General features: G+C 49.9%; 1 protein-coding gene across 2 annotated transcripts; it reads right to left on the bottom strand.

The window, feature by feature from the left end:
• Nucleotides 1–1,149: 1,149 nt before the first annotated feature.
• FAM98C (family with sequence similarity 98 member C) lies at nucleotides 1,150–16,551 on the bottom strand. Of its 2 annotated transcripts, none has more exons than XM_081869409.1 (9): nucleotides 16,461–16,551; nucleotides 11,517–11,653; nucleotides 9,285–9,419; nucleotides 8,026–8,213; nucleotides 7,671–7,754; nucleotides 7,356–7,472; nucleotides 5,249–5,416; nucleotides 1,428–2,314; nucleotides 1,150–1,300 (listed from the first exon to the last, which is right to left on the bottom strand). In XM_081869409.1, exons 1-8 carry the CDS (start codon nucleotides 16,481–16,483, stop codon nucleotides 2,174–2,176), a joined length of 993 nt encoding a protein of 330 aa, XP_081725535.1. In that variant the 5' UTR covers nucleotides 16,484–16,551; the 3' UTR covers nucleotides 1,150–1,300; nucleotides 1,428–2,173. The 2 variants fall into 2 exon arrangements, with proteins under 2 accessions (XP_081725535.1, XP_081725536.1); XM_081869410.1 differs by having other exon boundaries at nucleotides 1,150–1,322.
• Nucleotides 16,552–17,077: the final 526 nt, after the last annotated feature.

A 17,077-nucleotide genomic window follows, 5' to 3' on the forward strand; every position in this document is an offset into this window, starting at 1 on the left:
GCGGGGGCTTTCCATTGGCGCATTTGGTTGGCCTCCGTGAGAGCAGGGTGCTGGACGAAGAGGGCCACTGGACTGCTAGCAGCAGAGCTCTTCTTAGCTGAAGAGTCCCGGATGGCTCAAGAACCTAAGCAGCTCTTTGGCTTGTGTGCATGTGGTGGCTTGCCAATAGCTCTCTGCAACAAGCTATATTTAACTTTTGAGCGAGTGCGTAAACAGGGACCCTGCCTTGCTAGCTGGGGAGAAGTGGGTGACCTTCTGGTCAAGAGTAGAGACTGGGAGAAAGGAACCCTTAGAAGGTGGAAACTGGGGGTTCGGCGGCAGGTAAAGGGGGACGAGAGGCGAGGCAGAAGCGCCTACTGACTGCGACCTCTTCCACTGACCCCCTTCGGCCTTGCTTTCAAAAACCCCCCTGAATCTTTTATTCACTTCCCTAACCCTCTGTTCCAGGGACGCGGGTGGCGCTGTGGGTTAAACCACAGAGCCTAGGACTTGCCGATCAGAAGGTCGGTGGTTCAAATCCCCGTGATGGGGTGAGCTCCCGTTGTTCGGTCCCTGCTCCTGCCCACCTAGCAGTTCAAAAGCACGGCAAAGTGCAAGTAGATAAATAGGTACCGCTCCAGCGAGAAGGTAAACGGTGTTTCCGTGCGCTGCTCTGGCTCGCCAGAAGTGGCTTAGTCATGCTGGCCACATGACCCGGAAGCTGTATGCCGGCTCCTTCGGCCAATAAAGTGAAATGAGCGCCGCAACCCCAGAGTCGATCACGACTGGACCTAATGGTCAGGGGTCCCTTTACCTTTAACCCTCTGTTCGTTTGGGGAATGTGGGGTGGAAGACATTTGTTGCTGAGAGTAGATGCAATGCGTCATACTGAATACAGGAATTATATTGTTTAAATCTAACTCTCTCCCCATAAAGATCACTTTCAGCTATACCCCGCCCACAAGCTTTGTGTAACCGCTCCCCCTTTTTGGGCAGGGGGAAGGAATGTGATTTCCCCTTAAAAGAAAAAGATTTAAAAATGTCCTTCAAATGGCAAACTGTCCCTGACTTTTAAAGTATTCTGCTCTCTTAACCCTCCTGGCACAATAGAGAGGTAGAAGACGACGACTAGAGTTTTTAAAACACACACATACTCCCTTGCACAGTGAGTTTGAATGACAAGGAAAATGTTTAATCTCTTAGTGTTACACTGAACCCACCCTGGCCATTTTCAATCCTGTCCCTTCAGAACAGGGACAAAAATTAACTTGCACCATTCAAACAAAACCCCATACTCAATGGCTGCTGCAATTGAGCCACCCTGCAGATCAGCCTTTCTCAACCTGTGGGTCCCCAGATGTCGTTGGACTACAACTCCCATCACCCCTAGCTAGCAAGGCCAGAGCTCAGGGATGATGGGAGTTGTAGTCCAACAACAGGTTGAGAACCGCTGCATAATCCAGAGGAGGAAAAAGTACAAAGTAGTTTGGGTTTGTGCTTAAAAATCCCAAAATAATATCTTCCCTCTTCCTACATTGTCCGATTAAATCTAACGGGACATTTCTAAAGCTGGATTTCTCATAAATGCTGCCCACCCAGCCCAAAAGGGAAGGTTGCTTCCTACCCACATTCGGCATCTAAAGCCCAAAAAGAAACCTTGAGAAATCCAGACGTTCGCCAGCACCTCTTGTTCCTTCATCCTTGCAAGTTGGGTATTAACTAGAGCAGGGATGGGGAACATTGGCCCCCAAGTCCCTTCACACCTGATCACTGGCCCCACTAACTGGGGGTGCTGGGAGATGAAGTCCAATGACATCTGGAGGAACCACAGACTCGCCGTCTCTGCTCGAAAGGCGCAATTCATCCGGCACTGAGCTATAACGCAGACAACACAAAGTCTGTGTCCAACAACTTTAAAGCAAGTGAAAGGGGGGGGGAGAAGGGGGGAGAGATGTCTGATGTTAGCACACATGCCCCTGCCCACTGTCTCAGGTTCAACGTAATGGGCACCTTTCTTGTAAACTGCATTTCCTCGCATTCTAGGGAAAAGCAAAACTGAAACCACTGGGCTTTGGGTCTGTATCCACCGCTCATCCTTGCTGCGGTTAACTTCCTGAAGCCTCTTCCCTGCCCTAAAGTTAAGGGTAGTTTTGACTATACCCCACGCCGGAGGAGGTCAGGATCCAGCTCCTTGCTATTTTTTCTTCTTCCTGCTCCGCTTGCCCCCTCGCTGGTGGCCGCCTCCTCCTTCTCGCCTCTTCTCCCACGTGGGCATAGGGGGTTCGATCTCATTCGGACGCCCACCGCGATCCGGGACGTCACCAACCATCAGCACCTGAGAGGGAGGAAGAAATGGACGTGAGAGGGAACAGGAAGTGCTGTTACTAATGATCGCCATCATCCATTTATTCAACGCCTTCTAAACTACCGGTGCAAGGCAATTTATGCATAAGATAAACAGAGGCTAGAAGTACATTTTAAACAAGGGGCGGGGGGGAGAATAAGAAGCTGATGTTTCTAAACACTAAGGGATATCATATAGTTAAAGATATGTACAGTGGTACCTCGGGTTAAGTACTTAATTTGTTCCGGAGGTCCATTCTTAACCTGAAACTGTTCTTAACCTGAAGCATCACTTTAGCTAATGGGGCCTCGCCAGAGCACGATTTCTGTTCTCATCCTGAAGCAAAGTTCTTAAGCTGAAGCACTATTTCTGGGTTAGCGGAGTCTGTAACCTGAAGCGTATGTAACCTGAAGCGTATGTAACCCGAGGTCCTTACATTCATTGCAGGAAGTAATAGAGAACATGGGTAACCAATATTGGATAAAAATTGGAGGACTATACAACAAAATCTCTAAAGTCCAAGAGATTGGAAACATGATTTTAGAAGAGCCAATAGAGGAACTATACAAACAAATGGAAAAAAGAAACAAGGAATGATAGGTAAAATCTGTAAGAGAATAAGAAACAGACAACCCAACTTATTCAAAAGATGTGAAGAACAAGTTAGCGAATCAACGGCTGAAAGGATAATGAAAGGAATAGATGAGATTAAAGTAAGCAAATTTAGAGAGCTGGAATTAAAATTCTTTCTAAAATGGTACAGAACTCTGGCCCAGCTAGCTAATAGGTAGCAGGATTGAATTATAATGGTTGGCACAGTAAACAAGCCAAGGGATGGTTTTCCCATATGTACTGGGAATGCCCAGAGGTAAAGGAATTCTGGAATAAAATCCTAAAGGTTATTAATGAAATTTTTAAAGTGAAGCTTTCAATAGGCTTTGATTTCATGACAATGGGTATACTTGGGAACACGGCTATAGAGAAAGGTGACCAGTTTACCTTCAAAGCTATGATATTAGTGGGAAAGGCAACAATAGCTTTAGGTTGGAAAGACAGAGAAAAATGGACAGCAGAGGCATGGGATAGTTATTTGTCTGAACTTATTCAGTCGGACATTGTCACAGGAAACAACGCGGAAGGTCAAGTCCACCACGATAAGGAACAGATGGAACCCCTATCTTCAATGGATAAAAACTACTGGCACAAAAGACATTCGGTGGAAACTAAAGAGGCTATGCCCATGGCTGAGGATAATTGTTTGAACCCTTCCAATGGATTGGGGGGGGGGAGGGAGGGGAAGAAAAAAATTGTACGGGAAATTTAAAATTGGAAGGAGATAATATAATTGTCAGAGCTGCCTCTAGGTCCCAGCTCACAGAGGACCAACGCTAGGCTGTCGTAATGTACAAAAGTCTTTATTGAAGTCCAGTTTCCATTTCAAAGCCGCAGCGTGCAGCCCTACGTCTTAAACTCTAGATCGGCGAAGTCCTGTCTGAGTCTCCTCCCCTCTGACACCAGTTTAAGATCCTAGCCCTGCTCCACCTTCTGCGCTGCTCTCTCCTCCTCTGGGTCCTCCTGCCCGCTGGGGCATTGCCCTTTCTGGACTCTTCCGAGGCTGAGTCGCTTAGCTCCTCCCCCTGCCTCCGGCGGGCTTTAGGACCCGGTTCCCAATCCTCACTCTCTGCTGTCCCGCGCTCCTGTACATTTGAACTTGCCTCTCGCGCCAACCCAGTGACCTTTCTCCTAACCGTTACACTACTTCTATCACTGCTTCCCTCTTCCGTGACACTGGCCGGATCTGACCTCCCCTCCGTTGTCCGACTCTCCGAGGGAGGCGTGGTCAGCTCTGCCTCGTCTTCTCTCCCTGGTGGGGAATGCACTGGCCCCGATGCTTGGGACTCTTCCCCCCCACTCTGCTCTGGTGGGGAAGCTGGTCCTGATTTCCAACTACTGCTCTGGGAGTCCCTGCTGCCCCCTTGCTCCTGGGGCGTTCCCCTTGGGACCCCCCTGCCCCTGGCCACTGGCACCCCCTTCTGTGAATCTTCCGATTCGCTGGAGAGGCTCATGGAATCCCTCGGACCACTGTCATCTCCTACGCTCCCCTCGGATTCCTCCCCCTCGCTCTCCATTTCCTCCCCCTCCTGTGCCTCTGCTCCTGAGCCCCTGACAATAATGTATGCTGGGACGCGAGTGACGCTGTGGGTTAAACCACAGAGCCTAGGACTTGCCGATCAGAAGGTCGGCGGTTCAAATCCCCACGACGGGGTGAGCTCCCGTTGCTTGGTCCCTGCTCCTGTCAACCTAGCAGTTCGAAAGCACATCAAATGCAAGTAGATAAATAGGTACCACTCTGACGGGAAGGTAAATGGCGTTTCCATGTGCTGTTCTGGTTTGCCAGAAGCGGCTTAGTCATGCTGGCCACATGACCCGGCAGCTGTACGCCGGCTCCCTCGGCCAATAAAGCGAGATGAGTGCTGCAACCCCAGAGTCAGCCACGACTGGACCTAATGGTCAGGGGTCCCTTTACCTTTTAATATAATGTATGCAAAAATCCTGAACTCGAATAAAACTTCAAAAAATAAGAAGAATGCCTTCAATTGTTTCCAGCAAGTGAGGAGGGCGGGCACCTGTTGTATCTCGACAGGAAGTGACATAGAACTTCCTGTTCGCTCCCTCCCTCCCTCTATCAATGACTGGTGCTCTGGCATTTTATTTCTGGGGTGGAGAAATTGCCAACCAGCAAACATAAGAGATAAAAAACAGGGAGGCTGCGCAGGTACAGCTCAGGTCAGTTTGATTCATTTATTCAAGTCATCAGGTATCAGCCTTGCTGAGCACCCGTGCACAACTGCACAGGCCTGCTATAGGGTTTTCCTGTACCCCGTCCCAACATCTGGGGAACAGCACCCCTCTCCAGCCCTGTACCTTGTTGACAGCGCAGCTTGTCTTGTTCCGCGAAGCTCCGCTGCTGGTCTTCATGATGCGGGAGAAGTCCTCCCGCGCTGCCAGGAGGTGAGGAACGGAGACCTGGGACTCCTCCACCAAAGATTGCCGCAAAGGTTTAAAGGCCTCTGACATAGCTCCGCTGCGGTCCTAAGTTGCGGGGGGCAAAATTTGAGGGAAGAAGCCCATTTTTCATTCAATCCCTGCTCCCCAAAGTCTATTCAGGGTGGGTCAATGATGCTGAACTATTATTAAAACTATTATTTATATGTTATTTCTTTTATTTATATCCTGCCTTCCCCCACCATGCAGGACCCAGGTTGGCCCACAGCATAAATTAAAACAAATACGACTAAAAAAGCGCAAAATATAATCATTATTTTTTAAAAAAATATCATTTATTAAAATTTACACACTGCTTGGTTGCAAAGAAACAACCAGCTCAAAGCGGTTGGCGAAAAGATAAAACTAGAATTGTCAATAGGAAACATCAGCATCATTTAAGGCTTTCAGAAAGTTGAAATAATCACAGACACTAAGCACAGATTAAAACTCTTATCAGCTTTCTAAATGTCTGGGTAGGCTCATCCAAACAAAAAGCAGGCGCTGGAAAAAAGAGTACAGTGAAAGTGTCTGCCTGGTGTCAATTGGCAGAGAGTTCCAAAGGGCACATGTTGCCACACTAAAACATCAAGGGGTATTATGTGGCTCCTGTATCAGGGCCAGTTCCATCAATTGAAGCTGTCAAGTGGGCGTAAATGGAGTAAGGAAGCCTCACAGATAAACTGGTCCCAAGTTGCTAGGTTGGAGCAAGCTCCCTCCAGCTCTCGAACCAATGGCTTGCAAGCAACAAGGAAGAAGATTCCAAACTCTTGGGAATCCCAAACATTGGGAAGGACTTTCTGGAGGCGAAAGCTATCCAGCAGCGGAACAGACTTCCTCAGGATTGAACGGCCATACATCATGGGTGTCTGAGTTGAGATTCCTGCATTGCAGGGGGTTAGACTAGAAGACTCTTGGTTGTCCCTCTGAACCCTACGATTCTAGGGATCACATTCACTTGGTGCTATACCAGCTGCACTGGCTCCCGGTGGAGTACAGGATCAGGTTCAAGGTGCTGGTTTTAACCTTTAAAGCTCTATACGGCCTAGGACCCTCGTACCTACAGGACCGCCTCTCCTGGTATGTCCCACGGAGGACTTTATGGTCTTCAAATAAAAGCATCTTGGAGATCCCGGGCCACAGGGAGGTTAGGCTGGCCAGGGCTTTTTCGGTTGTGGCCCCAATCTGGTGGAACGCTCTGTCGCAAGAGACTAGGGGCCTGCGGGACTTGACATCTTTCCGCAGGGCCTGCAAGACAGAGCTGTTCCACCAGGCCTTTGGCCAAGGCACAGTCTGACCCGCTCTCTCCTTCTGTAATCTTCAGAGAAATCTAGCCCAATGGTTGCCATGACTTAAATTAATTTGATTCTGAACTGATTTTAGAATGTATTTCAATTAATTGACTGTGATTTTATGTAAACTCTGCTATTTTTACTGTTGTTAGCCGCACTGAGCCCGGCTTTGGCTGGGGAGGGCGGGATATAAATAAAATATTACTATTATTATGACTATTATGTACTAATCGTAATACCAGGGACATGGGTGGCGCTGTGGGTTAAACCACAGAGCCTAGGACTTGCCGATCAGAAGGTCGGCAGTTTGAATCCCCGCGACGGGGTTAGCTCCCGTCGCTCGGTCCCTGCTCCTGCCAACCTAGCAGTTCGAAAGCACGTCAAAGTGCAAGTAGATAAATAGATACCACTCTGGCGGGAAGGTAAATGGCGTTTCCGTGCGCTGCTCTGGTTCGCCAGAAGCGGCTTAGTCATGCTGGCCACCTGACCCGGAAGCTGTACGCTGGCTCCCTTGGCCAATAAAGTGAGATGAGCGCCGCAACCCCAGAGTTGGCCACGAGTGGACCTAATGGTCAGGGGTCCCTTTACCTTTAATCGTAACACCAGCAAGTCTACCCTATTCTTGAAAACCACCACACACCAACACGTTCAACCCTTTAAAATCACATGCCCCCCCTCTTGTCCAGCTCACTCACCTTTGCCCTCTCGGACCAATGAAAGGACTCGACGGTGACGTCAAGACGAGTAGCCATCATGCGTCGGCGGCACTGATACTCCGTGCACAGCAAATCCCGTATGCCCTCCAGCACCCCCTAGTGTTTTCATTTGGGAGAGGGGCAAGAGGAAGCGGGAGACATAAGCCGTTTGCTATCCTTCCAGCCACCACGGAACCACCCTCAACAACCCTGCATTGGCCAGGGACATGTCTGGAGGACAACCCGACCCGACCGAAGGGGCAAGTATCCATGCGATGGGGAGTTTGTTGCCCAATGCCACTGGCCTGTCCCTACCCATTCCTCGGAGGTCAGCGTGGCCTTTAGGAGTGGCGCCATCTTCTGGTGCTCAGGGGGTAGTGAAGAAAGCACCTCCGAAATCTAAGGAGGAGACCACAAGTTTAGCTGTCGAGGTGGGAGAGAAACAGACTATTTGCATATTGGGGTGCAGCCAAAGCAGCGGCGGGGGGGGGGGGGGAAAGCTTCTATTCCTTTAGTGCCCTGAACAGCCCGCTCCGCTTCCAACATTCAGCAAGACAGCTAGAATTAAGCTGCAGGGAGCATTAGAGACCAGCAGCTTTAGCACCTCCGACACCTTTGGTGCATGCGCAAGTCAAACAGCCGCCCCGTCCTGCCCCAAATGCGTCCCCACCTTGGCTTCTATGTCAGCCATGGCTTGATGGACTGGGCAGCCTAAATCCAGGTCTGCCATTCCCAGGGCTTGGCAGATGAGTTGGAGCTCGTTCAACGCTTCGCCAGATCGGTCTTCTTTTTCCGGTGGCGAACGGGGCGTCTTCCGAGCCAGCAGCCGGGCGGCCAGGAGTTCTGAGCTCAAAAAATCTTGCGGGGGAAGGAGAAAGAGCTGGATTCAGTTCCCCTTCCTAAATTTATATCCCATAAACCTTGGGGACCTAAGCGCTTCTAGGGTGATTTAGAAAAAACATGGGGGTTGGGAATTAAGTAATTTTTAAAAATTTGCTTTTTATTTATTTGTTAACATTCTTATATTACATCGGTAAATGTAATATTACATGTAATGGGGGTTGGGGTTGCTTGTGCGTAAGCCCCAAACTGCTCCAAGCTGAGTTGTTTGGTTAAAACTTTCCCCCGGCTGGACAGCCCTTCCTCCGTGGCTGTCTCAATCACTGGCAGAATCCGTCAGTGGGCGTTTCCTGAACTTTTTCCAACATAAAAGTTCTTTGACACCAAGTCTCCGCCTAGCCTCCCTGCGCGGAAGCTTTCTGCGCAGATTGGGGGTCCCAAGCGGAGGTTCTGTGCTCTCCCCACTGGTCTCGCTGGAACAGTCTCGGAGCCCTCCCTCCGAAGCTCCCTCAGCCTCCCCTTTCTTCCTAGCGTCATGCCTATTTCCTTCCCCAGCGGAAGCTCCCCCTCTCTCCTTGCTGGTTTCCTCTCCAGCGTCATTGGGGAGCCTTACCTTCACCCTTGGCTCTGATGGCAGTTCCCTGACATTACATTACAGGACATACTATAATATAATTAAGTAAAATATTATTCTTATTAAATTTATTAGTCCCTTTTTTGCCATGGCAACTCAAAAGCAACTTGCAAAAAAACCCCCACACATAAAAACACCCAAATGGAAACATCCCACCCACTCTAAAAGGCCATTGCCAAAGGCCTGTTTAAAAATGAATGTTTTCCGACGCCTGAAGATGTGCAACAATGGTGTCAGAAGCGCCTCGCAAGCCACCACTGAAAAGGCTCATTCTTGTGTTCCCGTCTTTGGACCTCCCACTGATTTTTTTAAAAAATTAAAATGAGCTAATACACACCCGTACGACTCACTGATTCCCAGACCCTTTCTAGGAGCAGACGTTCTTAGCCAAGTGTTTTCTGAGCCCACCTGCACAGAATGAGCCGAGGAATAAGCCCCTTCCTGCCTGGACTTACACAGGAGCTGGAGGCACCTATCCGGGGTGCTAAGCCTGGCTGTGACGTCCCCCGCAGTCAGTGAGGAGTAGGGACAATGCAGCTCCCCAAGGAGGCCGCTCACTTCGATCTGGAAAGTCTCGGCATCCTCAGGACCTGAAAGGACACAATGCCGCTTGGGGATAGAAATCTAAAACATCAGCTCAATGAGAAGTGGATAATAAATAATAATAATAAATTTTATTTATACCCTGCCCTCCTCAGCCAAGACCAGGCTCAGGGCGGCTAACAACCAATAATAAAAACAAGTTGATTAAAATACAACATTAAAACATTAAGATGCAGTCTCATTACAGGAGGAGAAAGGAAAAAAGAAAGAGGGAGAGGGAATCAAATTGATTCCAAGCCAAAGGCCAGGCGGAACAACTCTGTCTTACAGGCCCTGCGGAAAGAAATCAGATCCCACAGGGCCCTGGTCTCATGAGACAGAGCATTCCACCAGGCCGGGGCCAGTGTTGAAAAGGTCCTGGCTCTGGTTGAGGCTAATCTGACTTCCTTAGGGCCCAGGACCACTAGGGTGCTGCTATTTATGGACCTTGAGGTCCTCCGTGGGGCATACAGCTATAACAAAGGCGGCATTTCTTCATCTCCACCAAGCTAAGCAGTTGGCCCCTTATCTCTCTCGCCCTGACCTAGCCACTGTGATCCATGCGACGGTCACCTCCAGACTGGATTATTGTAACTCGCTCTACGTGGGGCTGCCCTTGAGACTGACCCAGAAACTCCAGCGGGTGCAGAATGCCGCGGCGAGACTCCTTATGGGGTCTTCGCTGCGAGATCACATTCATCCGGTACTATACCAGCTGCACTGGTACAGGATCACGTTTAAGGTGCTGGTTTTAACCTTTAAAGCCCTATACGGCCTAGGACCCTCGTACCTACGGGACCGCCTCTCCTGGTATGCCCCACAGAGAAACCTACGGTCTGCAAATAATAACATCCTCAAGGTCCCAGGCCTCAGAGAGGTTAGGCTGGCCTCAACTAGAGCCAGGGCCTTCTCGGCTGCGGCTCCAATCTGGTGGAACGCTCTGTCACAAGAGACTAGGGCCCTGCGGGACCTGACATCTTTCCGCAGGGCCTGCAAGACAGAGTTGTTCCACCAGGCCTTTGGTCAGGGCACAGCCTGACTCCCTCCTCTGGCAACCTGCACAGAATTTTGCTTAATCGGTTGCCATTAATTTGATTTTAATTAATTTTTACAATGAGATATTTTTAGAATGTGTGATTATATGATTGTTTGATTATTTGATTATTGTTAGCCGCCCTGAGCCCGGCTTCGGCTGGGGAGGGCGGGATATAAATAAAATTTATTATTATTATTATTATACCAGGAGAGGCGGTCCTGTAGGTATGAGGGTCCTAGGCCATGAAGGGCTTTAAAGGTCAAAACCAGCACCTTGAACCTGACCCTGTACTCCACCGGGAGCCAGTGCAGCTGGAAAAGCACTGGGTGAATATGCTCCCATGGCAGAGACCCCGTGAGGAGCCTCGCTGCAGCATTCTGCACCCGCTAGAGTTTCTGGGACAGCTTCAAGGGCAGCCCCGTGTAGAGCGAATTACAGTAGTCAAGCCTGGAGGTGACCGTCACATGTATCACTGTGGCCAGGTCGGGGCGGGAAAGGTAAGGGACCAACTGCTTGATGCGGCGAAGGTGGGAAAATGTTGCCTTGGCTGTTGCTGTAACCTGCGCCTCCATGGAAAGGGAGGCATCAAGGATTACACCCAAACTCGTAATGGAAGGCAATGACACTAATTGGGCCCCCGCAAGAGAAGGGAGTTGGTCCCTCATCCCCATACCATCCCGACCCAGCCAGATGAAAGGGTTGCCCTCGGTACTAGCCAATACGACCATCCCTACAGGCATTCTCTGCCCTCCCCCCAACCTCCCTCTCCAGTTCAGGTATGCTAGAAGCTCCCTTGATGATCTTAACGCTTTTCATTGAAGTGATGGGCTGGAGCAACAGGACTTTGCAGCAAGCAGTTCCATGGGTTAACCACCCAGAAGCCAGCTAATGAAACCCCGCAGACGCTGGGCTATGTTACATTTGCTTCTCAGATGTTATCAGCCCAGTGGGGGATTCCTTGTGGGGCCCTAGGCTGACTCACACACCCCTCACCCCCTTGATTCCTTTAGCTCTTGCCAAAGAAAATATTTGCTGCATTCATCTCTCCCCACAAAGCCAGGTTACCTACCACGGGTGGGATTCACATCCTCTTCGAGCGGGCAAAGGCTGCGGAGCTCAGAAACCAGCCAAGAGCAAAGAGCTGTGAACTCGGGGCTGGAGACGCCGGCTTCAGCTACCCGAGCAAAGCCATCCATCGACAGGCACCTGGGTGCAAGAGAGAAATTAATAATAATAATAATAATTTATAATTTATAATTTAATTTTATTTATAACCCGCCCTCCCCAGCCAAGACCGGGCTCAGGACGGCTAACACCAGGTATAAAAACAATAGATTGGAATACAACTTAAAAACAAGATTAAAATACAACATTAAAATGAAGCCTCATTTCAGTAGGAACTCAAATCAAAAACTTTTTGGGGGATGAAAACGTCAAGGCTTCACCAAGGCCAACCATCCAGACTGGTACCACGTGGGCCAGAAAAAAAGCCAGGGAAGTCCCCAAATAGGGGTTCCATCACAGAAGGAGAAAGGGAAAAGGAAAGAGGAAAGGAGATTTTATTTACACGTTTGGTCCCCCCCCCCTTTCTTCCTATACTGTATAAATAAAATGTAAGGCTGTCATCACGCAGCTCCCATTGGAGAATTGGTAGCGCCACATCACAACCCTGGGATTTGCACGAAGCCATGGGAGGGGACGGGGAAAAGAGAGAAGGCAGGTTGTAAAAGGGTGGTTTTAAACAACAGCATAGAGTTGAAGAAAGCAGAGATAGAAGCACACAGAGGAGCTGTGAGGATATGGGGCGGGGCTTGAGGGTGCTGTCAGGGGGCGGGGATTGGCAGGATTGGCAGGCAATGTCCACAGGGGCAGCAGCCCCTAGTACTGAACCCACCCTTCCACTAAACCAACCTGGTGTGCCCTCCAAGTGTTTTGCACGATAATTGGCGCCAGGTCAGGGAAGGTTGCTGCAAGCTGCTACGTCAAACTGCAATTTCTGCATTGGCAGAAAGGCTGTACACAAGTGACTCAAATCTTTATATGTTCCTAAAAGGCCTCTTAATTCGAAGAGACCGAACAACCAAAACCACCACGTTCCTCTCCCTGATCCTCTCACAGCTGCACCCGAGTAATACACCGTTTCCCCACATCGGAAGGGGTCAAACACAGGTTTTCCGGAACAGAGAATGCAAATCCCAGCAGGGCTGAGCCCCCAAATCTTCCCACTTTGGAAATTAAATAATGGACACATTACGTGGGGAGCGATTGCGTTGGAGGACACGTCAGTGTGTCTGGCTGCTAACCATCTACTGCCGATTTGAGCAGTATGTGAACATGGCAATATGCTAATGTTGCAACTCCTTGGTGCTAGGATAGGGACCCAGTGGCTTGCAGGTGCAATGTGGCCCTCCAGGGCTCTCTAACCGGCCCTCAGGCTGCCCCCCCCCACAAGACCTGCTCCATATCCTCCTTGACTGCTTTTTCCTGGTTGGAATGGGTCTCTGAATTACGATAACTTGCCTGGATAGCAAACAGTTTGGGTGTGTCTGGAATGTAGCCACCTGGGTAAAGGTGAGAGCCGCACTCATCCACCTGTACAGCCTTTGCCTCCTGCCCTGCCCAAGACTGGCACACAGTCCGTGGAAGGCTGCCCATCAAAGAAGGCAGCCCTCAGGTCAACACACCCGTAACACAACTACTGTCCTTAACCAATAACAGAAATGGGTGGGGGGGGGGGGAGATGGAGATGGAGAAAAGGAAGGAAGGAAGGAAGGAAGATGACACTGTTTTGGCTTCTTACATTTGGTGCGTAGACACTAAAACCAGCTTCAGGTTCCAGAAAACAGGCTCACAGGGAGCCTTGCTCCTTGTATTCCTGAATGGCTTTAGCAGCTGATGACACAGAAAACAGGCAAACCGGGTTCACCAACTACAGTGGTGCCCCACAAGACGAACGCCTCGCAAGACGGAAAGCCCGCTAGACGAAAGGGTTTTCCATTTTGGAGGCGCTTCGCAAAACGAATTTCCCTATGGGCTTGCTTCGCAAGACGAAAATGTATTGCGAGTTCCTGCGGGTTTTTTCCCCTTCCCCCCCTTTTTCTAAGCCGCTAAGCCGCTTATCAGCTGATCCGCTAAGCTGATAAGCCGCTAAAAGCCGCTAAACCGCTAATAGCGCTAATCCGCTAAGCTGTCAATGGGCTTGCTTCGCATGACGAAAAAAACGCTATACGAAGAGCCTCACGGAACGGATTAATTTCGTCTTGCGAGGCACCACTGTATACAGAGCTTCACTGGCTGACACGCAGAGAATGACATTTTCCCTCTCTCTGATCTCTCCCAGTGCCAAATTCTGGCTGCAAGCTCCTTGCGGCAGGGACCTTTCTTCTTTTGCTGTAAAGCAGTCACTGTTCACCCCTCCCTCGCCCCCTTCCCTTTAGCTGCCACCCCAAGCACCGGCCTGGCCAGTGATTGGTGGGCCTGGAGGCAAAGAGTTGGGACTCTTTCCTCCATTCCAGCCATGCAAATATCAGAGGCGGGAAGTGGGGCAAAGCTGGTGAGGGGGTGTGGCTGAGGAGGGGAGAGCCCCAGGACCTCTCTCTCTAGGTGTGCCCTCAAAACTAGAAGCACAGAATTGTAGGGTTGAGATAGGGACCCCGGGGTCATCTAGTCCAACCCCTGCAATGCGAAATATAAAAATCACATAAATTAAATTGCCCAGTAGCACCTTAGAGACCAGCTAAGTTTGTTCTAGGTACAGTGGTACCTCAGGTTACAAACGCTTCACTTTACAGGTGCTTCAGGTTACAGACTCCGCTAACCCAGAAATAGTACCTCAGGTACTTTGCTTCAGGATGAGAATAGGAAGAACGGCAGCAGCGGGAGGCCCCCATTAGCTAAAGTGGTGCTTCAGGTTAAGAATGGACCTCCAGAACGAATTAAGTTCTTAACCAGAGGTACTACTGTACAAGCTTTCGCGTGCATGCACACTTCTTCAGATATACCAAGAACAAACTTAGTTGGTCTCTAAGGTGCTACTGTACAATTTATTATATATATATATATATATATATATATATATATATGCAGGTTTTGGTGTCCTCGGGTGTCTTCCCGTGTAAAAGTTGGGGTGTCTAGGCGACGTTTCGACGAGGTCTCACTCGTCATCTTCAGGCTGGTGCTTTCGGCTTCTTGTTACTGGAACAGAGCAGGATCTCAGTGTTTGAGTTCCTATAAATACTGTAGAGGGGGTGTGGTGTATAGCCTCCAATGTTCTGGGCAGAGAGGAAGTTCCCAGGCTAGTGTGCCTTTTCTTCTTTTGTTCCTTAATTACTTGAGAGATATCTTGAGTGATTTCTTGAGTGATATCCTGAGTACCACTTAGGTGGGTCGCCTAAACGTCGCCTAGACACCCCAACTTTTACACGGGAAGACACCCGAGGACACCAAAACCTGCATTCCTGTACCCGTGAAAATCTACGAAAGCAAATATATATATATATATATACACACACATATATGAGGTTGAATCCTGACAAGACAGAAGTACTGTTTTGGGGGGACAGGAGGCGGGCAGGTGTGGGGGACTCCCTGGTCCTGAATGGGGTAACAGTGTCCCTGAAGGACCAGGTGTGCAGCCTGGGAGTCATTTTGGACTCACAGCTGTCCATGGAGGTGCAGGTCAAATCTGTGTCCAGGGCAGCTGTTTACCAGCTCCATCTGGTACGCAGGATGAGACCCTATCTGCCTGCGTACTGCCTTGCCAGAGTGGTACATGCTCTGGTTATCTCCCGCTTGGACTACTGCAATGCGCTCTACGTGGGGCTACCTTTGAAGGTGACCCGGAAACTACAACTAATCCAGAATGCGGCAGCTAGACTGGTGACTGGGAGCGGCCGCCGAGACCATATAACGCCGGTCTTGAAAGACCTACATTGGCTCCCAGTACGTTTCCGAGCACAATTCAAAGTGTTGGTGCTGACCTTGAAAGCCCTAAACGGCCTCAAAGGCCCAGTATACCTGAAGGAGCGTCTCCACCCCCATCATTCTGCCCGGACGCTGAGGTCCAGCGCCGAGGGCCTTCTCCCTCACTGCGAGAAGCAAAGCTACAGGGAACCAGGCAGAGGGCCTTCTCAGTGGTGGCGCCCGCCCTGTGGAACACCCTTCCAGCAGATGTCAAAGAGATAAACAACTACCTGACATTCAGAAGACATCTTAAGGCAGCCCTGTTCAGGGAAGTTTTTAACGTGTGATATTTTACTGTATTTTTGGTTTCTATGGAAGCCGCCCAGAGTGGCTGGGGAGGCCCAGCCAGATGGGTGGGGTACAAATAATAAATTATATTATTATTATTATAATATATATACATATATATACATTTGCTTTCGTAGATTTTCACGGGTACAGGAATGCAGGTTTTGGTGTCCTCGGGTGTCTTCCCGTGTAAAAGTTGGGGTGTCTAGGCGACGTTTCGACGAGGTCTCACTCGTCATCTTCAGGCTGGTGCTTTCGGCTTCTTGTTACTGGAACAGAGCAGGATCTCAGTGTTTGAGTTCCTATAAATACTGTAGAGGGGGTGTGGTGTATAGCCTCCAATGTTCTGGGCAGAGAGGAAGTTCCCAGGACACCTCAACTTTTACACGGGAAGACACCCGAGGACACCAAAACCTGCATATATATACATATATATACACACACACACATATATATATACATATATATACACATATATATACACATATATATACACATATATACATATATACCTATATATATACCTATATATACGTATATATACATATATACCTATATATATACATATATATACGTATATATACATATATATATCTCGACTGCGTCAGACCAACGCGGCTACCTACCTGAATCTAGAACCCTGCAATACAAGATTCTTTTGCCCCACTTGGGACTCGAACCCATGACCCTGAAAATTAAGAAACTGCTGCTCTATCGACGGAGCTCTCCCTCTTCCCTCTTCCCCCCTCCCCCCACCTCTTACCCTCGCGCCGCGTCTCCCTCCATGCCTCCGCGGGAACCAACCTGCCACCTCGCGCACGCGCAGATCCGAAGCCCGGCCAGCTCTTCCTCTTCTTGCCCAGAACCAGAGGCGGCGCTTTTCATTGGCTGAGCCGCCCAGCCGGTGAGCTCCGCCCCACCATTGGAGCAGGAGACTTTTATCCCCACCTCTATTGCGACTCGGACACGCCCACCACGCCGAAGGCTCGCCTCACCACATTGGCTGACAGCTCTCATAGCCACCGAGCGCCCGCCCATTCCCTTTCCTCCTCCTCCTCCTCCTCCTCCTCCTCCTCCTGTCCCGCGCACGGCCAATCAGGAGGCCGCCTGTGTATCCAGCCTGTTAAAGCTCCTCGTTACGTTCCGTCTCTATGGCAACTCGCCAGACTCGCGGGGAGATCAAAGTCCTACTCGCCGACCAATCAGAGCCTGGCGCGTCGGCACCGCCCGATCTGATTTGCTTTCGAAGAAGCAGGGGGCGTGGCCAAGGCTGCCCACCTGCTCTCTCTGTGCGGGTTCTTTTTCAATGCAAGCCAACCAGCAAGCCTGGGCTGGTTGCCTCTGAGCACGTGCAGAGATCTCGCACTCACACCCACACTC

The sequence above is a fragment of the Podarcis erhardii genome (assembly GCF_964252035.2).
Source record: "Podarcis erhardii genome assembly, chromosome: 7".
Classification (NCBI taxonomy): Eukaryota; Metazoa; Chordata; class Lepidosauria; order Squamata; family Lacertidae; genus Podarcis; species Podarcis erhardii.

Bases quoted from the DNA above. Each gene is read 5' to 3' on its own strand.
- FAM98C (XM_081869409.1), bottom strand. From the start codon at position 16,483: ATGGAGGGAGACGCGGCGCGAGG. The intron at 11,654-16,460 runs GTAAGAGGTGGG...TCTTGCACCCAG, and splicing joins GAGGGAGACGCGGCGCGAGG to GTGCCTGTCGATGGATGGCT. The intron at 9,420-11,516 runs GTAGGTAACCTG...GTGTCCTTTCAG, and splicing joins GGATGTGAATCCCACCCGTG to GTCCTGAGGATGCCGAGACT.